Source organism: Abramis brama (genome assembly GCF_963993115.1).
Source record: "Abramis brama genome assembly, chromosome: 18".
Lineage (NCBI taxonomy): Eukaryota > Metazoa > Chordata > Actinopteri > Cypriniformes > Leuciscidae > Abramis > Abramis brama.
In genome coordinates this window covers 25,842,767-25,853,004 of record NC_139980.1, presented here as the reverse complement: position 1 = coordinate 25,853,004, position 10,238 = coordinate 25,842,767, and the positions used below count along the sequence as shown (strand labels likewise).

General features: G+C 37.3%; 3 protein-coding genes across 3 annotated transcripts in view; 1 reads left to right on the top strand and 2 right to left on the bottom strand.

Annotated features, from left to right (window-relative positions):
- Window positions 1-1,350: 1,350 nt before the first annotated feature.
- On the bottom strand, window positions 1,351-7,014 carry ephx1 (epoxide hydrolase 1, microsomal (xenobiotic)). The gene is made up of 9 exons (XM_084090515.1): window positions 6,887-7,014; window positions 5,820-6,013; window positions 5,531-5,711; window positions 5,124-5,342; window positions 4,883-5,012; window positions 4,357-4,571; window positions 2,976-3,084; window positions 2,760-2,882; window positions 1,351-1,879 (listed from the first exon to the last, which is right to left on the bottom strand). Exons 2-9 carry the CDS (start codon window positions 6,000-6,002, stop codon window positions 1,669-1,671), a joined length of 1,371 nt encoding a protein of 456 aa, XP_083946641.1. The 5' UTR covers window positions 6,003-6,013; window positions 6,887-7,014; the 3' UTR covers window positions 1,351-1,668.
- A 119-nt stretch (window positions 7,015-7,133) lies between these two features.
- enah (ENAH actin regulator) overlaps window positions 7,134-10,238 on the top strand; it is a 112,096-nt gene continuing 108,991 nt past the window's right edge. The window contains exons 1-2 of the mRNA XM_084090506.1: window positions 7,134-7,515; window positions 7,595-7,702. The gene's annotated coding sequence lies outside the window, so the exon portion shown is untranslated. The remainder of the gene's footprint in view (window positions 7,516-7,594; window positions 7,703-10,238) is intronic.
- On the bottom strand, window positions 8,064-9,208 carry srp9 (signal recognition particle 9). Its single transcript, XM_084090516.1, has 3 exons — window positions 9,018-9,208; window positions 8,706-8,774; window positions 8,064-8,614 (listed from the first exon to the last, which is right to left on the bottom strand). Exons 1-3 carry the CDS (start codon window positions 9,087-9,089, stop codon window positions 8,495-8,497), a joined length of 261 nt encoding a protein of 86 aa, XP_083946642.1. The 5' UTR covers window positions 9,090-9,208; the 3' UTR covers window positions 8,064-8,494.

The following is a 10,238-nucleotide window of genomic DNA, read 5'->3' as shown; positions in this document are numbered from 1 at the left end:
GTGTAGTTATCTTTTAGTCATTGTTTAGCATATTCTGTCTTGATAATCAATAAATAGCGTTCCAAGGGGCGGGTTTATGTAAATTTTAGGGAGGAAGCTTGTGTAGTCCCTACCAGCCGTTTGTTGTAGTCCTTAAAGACCCACTCCGATGAAAATCATGTTTTTCTAGGTGTTAACATGTTCTTGTGGCATTTTTCTGATGTTAGAGGACATATCTTGAGAAAAATAAGTTCAAAGTTGTATTTCTGAGTATTTCTGTATTCAAATGGCTGTGAATCAGTAGCAGACGCTAAAATGCCAGCTAAAATAGACTGGAGTTGTGACGTAGTAACTCCACTGGGCGGTGCCACAAGCTCATACTCCCCTCCGCCCCCGCCCCCGCCCGCGCGGCTCAGGTTCTGAGGAGTAGAGAAGACGATGGCGGATCAACACCTATGTGCGGTAGCGGGTTGCAATGCTAACTGTACGTTCACACCGCCGCCGACTTGAGCGGCAAAGAAGCTCTGGCCGCCCTGTCAAGGACGCTTGTCAAAAAGTACGAGGAAGCTTGTTGACGCTTTGGCCGCTCTGACGTAGCAGCATTCTATGTTCGATCATGGGAGAAGACAAGTGTCACACCATGAAAAGTAAACAAAATAAACAAGCAATACATTGACACTAGAAACCTTTTATAATGACAGCATTTGTATAACCGTTTTGGTCACATTATTATTTATTATTATTAATAGTGAGTGCGCGCGCGCGGCCGAGGCTCTCTCTCTCTCTCTGCTATCTCTCTGCGTTCTTATATGCCCTGTCAAGCGCGCCCTGTTAAACTGGCAGGACTTAAAAACACATGCAAATGATAAACTTTCACTCTGATGGTTAAACTGCAATTAATCCGATAATGATAGGAAACCCAGCAACGGCGATGATCAGCTTCTCCTCCGTTTTCTCGGAAGATCAAGTCGGCGGCGGTGTGAACGAGGTGGAGGGTCGTCTCCGTGCCAACGGCTCCCCCCACAACGCAGAGGCGAATTGCTAATGAGCTACTGCCCCTCTGCTGAAGCAAAGTCCCAGAAAACGGCACAGGTTTTGTGATTTTGGCTAAAAACGGCATAATCATCATTTAAAGACCACTGAGAATGTTTAAAAATAGCTCAAAATATGATCGGAGTGGGACTTTAAAAAGCTATTTCTTTATAAGCAAATATCTCCCTTTGATTTGAACTTTGAGCATTGTAACTTTGCAGATGTTGTTTATGCTCAAACAGCAACATTACACATTAACTAAAATTAGAAAAGTGAAATCATATTCAACCACCCCTTTAAAACACCTCAGCATCTTCATAAATCACATCAAAAGCAAGCTCCTGTCAATATATAATTATTTAATTACAATAAAACACCTCAGCATCTTCATAAATAATCGCACTGAAATCAAAAGCAAGTTCCTGTCAATATATAATTATTTAATTACAATAAAACAAAGGCACATATTCCGTAGTATGTTCCTAGCATTAAACGGCGCTATTGCCTAAAAATAAATGTAATGCATTTGTTCATAATAGTGTTGATTAGCAGATTGTTGTGGTCCAAGGGTTGGTCCCCAGCTATAAACAGCTGTCATCACTGTTTAGATGCATTTATGAGAGTCCCATGGATATGAATAAGATGGCATAGAATTACTCATTTCCTCTTTCTCTTCTCTACAATCTTGACAAAGTTCTGAACATCCTCTGCCAGTAACTGCGGCTCCTCCATAGCAGCAAAATGGCCCCCACGGGCCATGAGAGTGTAAGTCTTGAGCCTACGGAATTTCTGCGTCACCCACAATTTAGGGGAGTGCATCAACTCATTGGGGAAACAGGCCACACCAGTTGGAACGTAAATTGGAAGCCTATTGGGTGAAAGAGAGGTAGTACATTAATGAAGTGATTTTGCATTATGCACTACCATTCAAAACTTTGGGATCAGTAAGTTTTTATTTATTTTTTTTTTTTATAAATCAATTCAGCAAGGGGACCAATACATTTATTTACTGAGTGACGGCAAAAAAGTATATTTCAAAATTTCTATCCATCCAAAAATCCAGAAAGAGTACCATGATATCCAAAAAAAACATTAAACAGCTCAACTGTTTCAAACATTGATAATTAGAACTGAATTAAATATATTAAAATAGAAAACAGTTATTTTAATTTGCAATAATAATTCACAATACTTCTGTTTTTACCGTATTTTTAATCAAATAAATGCAGCCTTGGTGAGCATAAGAAACTTTAAAAACATTAACTCTTAAAGTCGTCATAAAATCAAAATTGACCCTATTTACTTTGTAAGTGCATATTACTAGTCTTGTGGTGAACAATTAAACCATGCAAGTTAATACACAGATTTTTTTTTGTAGTGGTAATCTTTAATCAAAATCTGAAAAGTTACTTCCGGTCTGGAATGGCGTTCCTTTTCTGATGACGTCAGTTTGACGGCTTGGGTTGAAAACGCTTAACCACTCCCCTCAAACCGTTAGTCTGCTATGAGCAGAGATGGAGAAGAGGAGCGGTAAAGTAAAACCCTGCCCTCTGTTCAATATTCCGTTTCACTTGGAAATACGTCACAACACTGGAGAAAAGTCGTTTGCAATTTCCGGTTCACGGGGACTTTAACCAATCCCAGATGGTAGTGTACATATTTACATGTAGAGCAGTTCCCGTCTAATATCTCCAAATACTTATGTGAACACTATATTGAATAAACAATTAAGCCTGTATTTCTCTTACTTTGCATGGGGCTGGTCTAAGCCTTTGCCTAAGTTCTCTTTGTAGAAGCGCATGGAGGATATAATGCACCTAGAGGTCCAGTAGATCATCACATTCGTCAGTAGATCATCAAGAGAAAACTTCCTGTTGGGGAATCAACAGATTATTTAACTGAACACACATTTCACTGACTTTTAATGAAGTTAAACTAAACCAAAAAAAAAAAAAAAGTACTACCTCTCCAGTCCACCATCCTCAAGTTTCTTAAATTCAGGATCAGTCCAGGTCGAAAATTTCTCCAAAATGTAGGCAGCCAAACCAACAGGAGAGTCATTCAATCCACGGCCTGTGCAATACAGTCAAGCTTCAAATCAAATTTCAAATTCTGTTACATAAAACCACATATATAATCCAATGGACCAATGTCACAACAGATTCATATGTGGAGTCTGTAGAGTGCAACAGTGCCCGTCCCCTTTTTCAGTGGCACTGGTGCCGGTATTTTTCAAATTCTTTTTTCCCATAGGGATTTCTTTTTAAAGTCTTCATTAAAGAGTTATAAGACATGAACCAAACCAATCTGCTACAAGGTGAATCATAACCCTACAAACTATGATTTGAAGGTTTTTTTTGTTGAAAAGTACACAAAAAGACAAAGGTGCAAGACTGTACTTAACAGCTTTAGTGAGAAAAAAGAAAAACTACAATCCCAACAAGCATTGCGAAACAGCATAATCGAATTAAAGCGACACTAAGGAACTTTTCCTCTTCGGTCGCCCTACAGGTTGGAAGCGGAATTGTCCATTACCGCTGTCGTAAATAATTTCCCCGCCGCAGCCTACTGTCGCACGCACACTTGCTGTTTATCTAGCACCAGCTTTGGAATGAACGATGTCCACAGACAAGGTAGAGTATGTTGCATGATTTCATGAAAGAATGATGTATTGCGACATCAGAAACGAAGATAAACTAAATAATGATTATTGTAACGCTTGACGTAAAGCAAGTCAAATTTGTAGTTTTCTTATGTCTCATTCGAACTACAGAAACGCGACCCGGTTTGGCAAACTTGCATGGTGTGGTTATAGCAGATATAGGGCTGCAAAGCGAATCCAGAAGTGCCTTTCACCCTGTTACGACTTGATGAATCACTGATACGATTTTGGGAACATTATTTTAAGGTAAAAAATGTTCCTTAGTGTTGCTTTAAAATGACAGAGCAATATAAAACTATTAATTTTCAAATGTAGATAATATATAAAAACTAGGGATGGGCATTTGGGCTCATAAAAATCAAATATTCAAATATGTGTTTATTTAAATGACATTTAACGTAAAAGATGTAATTTTTTATTAGTTATTTTTTCACCAGGAATTCCAATGTTAAACAATTATTTTTAAAAATAACCTGAAATAATGTGGGCTGACGGCTTCAGCAGAAGCACATGTCATGGATTAACAACCTCGTAGCTCATAGTAGGTCTTTAAAGATTTATAAGTTATTGATCAATTTCACTATGGAGAAAATGAATGTTTTTACTTCCACAACCGGACTGTTGCACTCTATTCAAAGATGCACATTTATATCCATTGAATTCACTTTGAATATGTCTCTCACCTGCAGTGTCAGGTTTAGTGGATTGTATGTGCATGTATCCAGTCTCCATCAAGACATTCACTACAAGCTTTTCCATACAAGGGAAAAGGCGTTTCACATCATGTTCAGTGAAGCCAAAGAGTTTGGGGAATCGTCGACCAAAAAGTATAGACAACATCATGCGAAGGCCTGATTTTGCAGGTGGAGCAAAGTTAACGTGGAGGCCTTTCACAGCACTAAAAAGAAGGTGAACAACAAAAGTACTTATTGAAATCTTTTTATTTCTATACACGTTATCTTCCTTTAATATATCTGACTTTAATTTACTGCATTCTATCTTATGATTTCAATGAGATTAAATACTTTAATACAGTGTTTCTCAACCACTAGGGGGCCCCAACAAGTCTTAAAATCAATGTTGTTATTTTAACAGAATCTTAAATAAATTTTGATTTATCAGTTAAAATAGGAGGGCCTTTGAATATTGTCTTGGACAAAGTTGGGCCTTGAAGTCAAAAAAGTTGAGAACCAATGTTTTTATACATACTTGGGCTCCAGCTGGGTCATATTAGTGGTAATAAGCCAACCCCAGTCTCCACCCTGAAGGTAGTACTGGTTAAAACCAAGACGCTTCATCAGTTTATTAAATATGTGCGCTGCACATACAGAGTCGAACCCTGTGCAAAACACATTATGATCATTAAAAATGGAATTGTATGGAAACCAGACCAATTTACATGTTTTTGAAACAATTACATATCTGTTGGGTTGGGTTGTTTGCCATTTACCTTTCTTATGTGGGGCCTCTGAGAAACCATAACCAGGTATTGAGGGACAAATGACTTCGAAGGCTATGTCATCAGGGCTGGCTGGCTCTGTAAGCAGGGGGATGATCCCATAAAACTCATAGAAGGAGCCTGGCCATCCATGGACCATCATCAGAGGTACTGCACGGGTTCCCTCTGGCAGGTTCTTCGGTTTCACGTGAACATAGTGAATATCAATACCTTTTTTTTTATAGAGGACAATATAACACAGAAAAACAATGAAATTTGTTGTAGTGTACTATAATACATGCAAAATGTAAGTGTCTATCTGTGAAAAATAATAGGTCTGCCCTGGATGATATTTAATTTTATTTCAAGATGCAGAGATGTGTATTTCTTTCTATAACAGTGTACTAGTTAAGACTCACCTTCGATTTTGGTTTTGAAATGAGGATATTTGTTCAGTTTATCCACTTGTTTGCTCCAACTAAAATCATTCCTCCAATAAGACACAACCTTATCAAGGTATTTGGAGTTGAAGCCATAGTTAAACTGACTATCTTCAAGAGAAGGAAAGGAGCGGGTCTGATCCAGCCTGCGGTGCAAATCCTAAGGAATATAAAGGAGCTTTTTCTAAAGACAAATCCAAAAAGTATATCTCCACTGAAATAATTATACAAAATTGTATTCTGATGATGACATCAGGATTTAGGCTACCTCAATCTCTTCTGGAGTTGTCTCAACTTTAAACGGGCGGATACTATCGTCCTCAGCTCCTTGGGGACAAGCTCCCACACCCCACCACCCATCCTGAGCTTTCAGGACATTCTTTCTCTTCTTCAGGAATACCAGAGCAACCACTGCTCCGAGCACCAATGCCACTGCCAACTCAATGTACATGGTTTAAGGGCCTGGAATAAAGCAAATAATAGTTATTATCAACTAGATTTAACCTTACATGTCTTCCTCTAGGGTTAATTGATGATTGCTAGCTCATGGATCACCCCTTGCAGAATCTGAACTACATTTAAATGTATGCATTTGGCAGACACTTTTATCCAAAGCGACTTACATTGCACTTCAAGGTACACATTTACATTCTTATCAGTTCTTGCTGATATTAGCAATATTTCATTTCTCTAGGCAACATGATTTGAATGCATGCATGCAAGAAAATGGAGCAAAGGTTTATTGTTGCACAACATTCCCAGCACTGGGATTAGGGTAGACAAAGCTCGGTGGTAACAACATGTGGGTCACAATGCATGCATGACAAAGCTTTTCTCTGTCTAACTCCTAATGCACAATGTGAATAGCAATCTGTTGATTTGATCTGTGCTGTTCTAATTATGAATTATTCACAGAAATATCATACAACATTTTTTCTGCAGTTAAATGATATATATATAAAAAATCTGAATAATTTATCTAATCTAACAGGCTAGATGATTATAGTGGAATTATAGCAATAGACTAAGCTAAATTCTTCTCAATCTTTATCTTGAAAGAAAATAAACGATGAGTCGCTAACAGAACCTGCAAAGAAGTTACTTGCAAATCCATTTACCCTAATAAAGTTATTATTAAAAGCTGTATAACAATTAAGTTGTTGCTTAATGAGTTTTATTTCATGAAAAGATATGTAAAAAAAGAACTGAGCTGCATCAACATCAGGGATAGCAGCAAACTAACAGTATGTTGTTGTAAATGAACATTAGATAAAGTAAAAGGTAAAACATGCAAAAACGCCAAGACTAATAACACCAGACATGACGCTCACTCACCTCAATGTAGCAAAGTTGCTGTGTGATCGTTTAGCAGCACTGACCATAGACTGTAAAGACGCAGTAACATAAGCCCAATGCACGATGGGAAATGAAGTCACAAAGGCGCTGTGCTCACTTCCTTTCACTTATGGAAAACACGTCTGTTATTCTGTTCTGTGAAATTTGTTTACATCCTTCTTTCAAGATAATATAGGTGGTTTTATTTTAGTAAAGCTAATTGCACACCAAGCAAACGTTTTCACATTTCACGATATTGTATTTTGATTGTAGTTATTATATGATATTGTAATTAAAGTTAGATAATGGTTTCAAGACGTTCTCTTTTTAAAAATCAAAACATTAAAAAAGTAACAAAAATAAAAGTTTTTTTAAACTTACGCAAATAATGATTGTTCGTAGAGCCCTTTTTTCAACGGCTTTTATAAATAACTTTTTAACCAAATCCGGCTTTTTTTTTTTCCAACGGATTTGGTGTGTGGGAAAGACTGAAAGGGCGAAGTTCCTCACTCGCGGAAAAAAACGTTACTGAAAAAAACAACTGACTGGACTTCAGCAGTGTGCGCGCACAAAGAGTGACAGGAAGACAAGCAAACTTGTGCTTCGAAAGGGTTGATGGGTTTTCTGAGGTAAAACACGTTTGTCTGACAACAAATTATTTCAGAACCTCATTTACACAAACATATAAGTGTCACAATAATATTTTAGGTGAAGGTTACCTGCAGTTGCGGAACGACAACGCTGAAAATCTACCTGCTTAAGATGGCCTACTCACAAAATACTTTCTCCATTGTGGTACGGAACACATACTAAAAGGTATATTCAATGTGACGATATGTGCTAGTTTAGTACATTTATAACTGTGGTAGTACATCCTTCAAAAAAACTTACATTTTAAACATGGCAGGTAATACTTGTTGGTCATCCTGAACAGGTAACTTTAAAGCCAGATGTTGAGAACAGTAAATTGTATCCATCTACCAACACTTAAGTCCTAGCAAATATAAAAACAAAGGTTAACATTGTTTTAAAAAATAGATTAAAATGATGTTACTGTGCACAAACGTTGGGTTATCAAGTATTGAAATAAATTAATAATTGCTTTTTAATTTAACCTTAATAACATTGTTAAATATTTTGAGACCGTAATGCTGTTAGAAAGTAAGAGTAAATGAAATAGGATGAAAAAAAGATAAATTTATTTAGGTTCAATGTACATCATGCATAGACATACAAACTAGATTACAATGAAATCCTAAGAAATTAAGAAGGTCGTGTTTTGAAATGTATTCCATTGATGTTGGTGCAGTTAAAACCCACTTTTTCCAAACATTAAATAATAGGCAGACAAACTGAAACAACTGCAGAACCATTACAACGTTGTCCGACCTCCGGAATAAGAACACAAATATCAGCATCTTGAGTAGGATGTTTCCTCTTGTCTTGCTGCTTGCTCTCCAAACGAGCATACTCTTCAACATTCTCAGTATACAGTCAATAAACATCAACCAAACTTCATCTCCATCCTCCTGTAGATCCGTCTCTCTTCAATGTCAGTCAGATTGAGTCACAAACAACTGTCCGATCCCAACAGGTCCTTTGATTCATTCACTCCGTTTCCATGGATCCACTGTGGGTCTCTTTGGAGACCATTAATCTCATCAACTTCCCATGCAGTTTCTCGATCTTCTTTACATCTTGGGCCTGGTCAGTCTTGTACTGTAAACACTAAGAAGAAACGTACAGTGAATCTAACATGATCTACATAAGACCACAAACAAAACGGTCTTCTTGCGAGGGCTAAAAACAACATACATACCACAGCATCATCTGTGACCTTCATACAGAGATTTCCATCACAGTGTCTATATTTCAGAACCACTCTGACCTGAATGAACAACATTAACAAGACAGTTCCAGTGCATCAGTACAGGTTTGAATACTGCAGTCTTTCTCTGGCTGACAGTTTCATTTTCAGGCATTCATATACGCGATATTGTGTTTGTACTTACAGACAACAATTCGAATTCGCTCTACAATGTATTTGACCCAATTTAAGTTTCTTTTTGACAGTAAAATATGTGCTTGAAGCTGGTAGCCTAGTAAAAATAAAAGGTTGTTTATCAGTTACCTTCATCGGGTCCGTCAAATAAAGTTTTTCTGCCGCTCGCGCAAATTCTTCCCACGTCTGGTAATAAGGCATGATGTAGTAAACACTAAATGTAGGGTATTTTGGTAAATACTTTAGAGGGGTAGCAACATACAGCTGTTAGAAGTAAAACCCAGGTGGCACAAAATATGGCCACTTTGAGTCGTAGAAAAACGCACTCTGATTGGTCGGCAGCTGAACTGGCCAATATAAAACCTGCACACTGACGAGTAATCACTACGTATTGTACGTGGTCGGATTTGAGGATTGTGATTGGCTTATAGAAATAGAATGAGCGATAGAAATGACGATTCGAATGAAAAGAAAGGCGGGGCTTAGTAGCCGTGTTGTCACGTGGTACCTGTGACATTTTAAACCACTAGTCAGGACGGATCAATCATAATTATTTGTGATGAAATTGCTAAATAGAATTTACATGGTTAAGTTAGGTACATAGGCACAGCCATTGGAATAGCAAGTTCTAAACAATTACACATTCTAGTTACAAATGCATTTAGTAAGACACAAAACGTCATGTGATTTGAATGCGGTTTAGAGGAGGATTCGGTATTTTGAGCCACCTTGCGCTTCCTACTGGTAAACAACCGTCTCATCGTATCCAAGACGAGCACTAACTTCAAATATTTCCCGTAAAGGGCCAGTGAACGACAGCTACACTGACGTGTGTTTAGTCAGAGGAATATAAAGAACTTATTTGGTTAATTCAGAATAATTGGGACATTTTCCCCAATCATCTCAATGGCAAAATGTGTCCCAATTTACCGAAATACATGAAATACAGTGTAATTTTAAAATCTCGAAAAGCAGTAGGCTATATAAGCAAATTATAAATGTTTTTGTGTTTTTTTTTTTTTTTTTTTGTTAAACTGCTTTGGAAAGACATGTATTTGTGACACGTAGAATGCATAACTTAAACACAGAATTAAACACTAAATATGGTCACTGAAAATATAAAAAGCAATGGCATAACTGTGATAGAAAAAAATACAGGGTTCCAGAGGCTCAATGTTTTAGCATGTGTACCAAATTGTATAAGATTGCACCAGAAGATGGCAGTGTAGACCTTTTTTTTTTTTAAAGCCTGGAAAACCAAAAATTCTAATTGTATCCCAAATGCTTTCCCTTTCATTCTGCCTTCAGTCATAGTCCCTAGCCACATATACCCACATATTCATATAGTTC

Coding starts and splice junctions, on each gene's coding strand:
- ephx1 (XM_084090515.1), bottom strand. CDS start 6,002: ATGTACATTGAGTTGGCAGTGGCATTGGTGCTCGGAGCAGTGGTTGCT. Junction 5,712..5,819: donor CAACTCCAGAAGAGATTGAG/GTAGCCTAAATC, acceptor TATATTCCTTAG/GATTTGCACCGCAGGCTGGA. Junction 4,572..4,882: donor ATGACCCAGCTGGAGCCCAA/GTATGTATAAAA, acceptor CCTTCTTTTTAG/TGCTGTGAAAGGCCTCCACG.
- srp9 (XM_084090516.1), bottom strand. CDS start 9,089: ATGCCTTATTACCAGACGTGGGAAGAATTTGCGCGAGCGGCAGAAAAA. Junction 8,775..9,017: donor ATTTGACGGACCCGATGAAG/GTAACTGATAAA, acceptor TTGTTCATTCAG/GTCAGAGTGGTTCTGAAATA. Junction 8,615..8,705: donor AGGTCACAGATGATGCTGTG/GTATGTATGTTG, acceptor GTTTCTTCTTAG/TGTTTACAGTACAAGACTGA.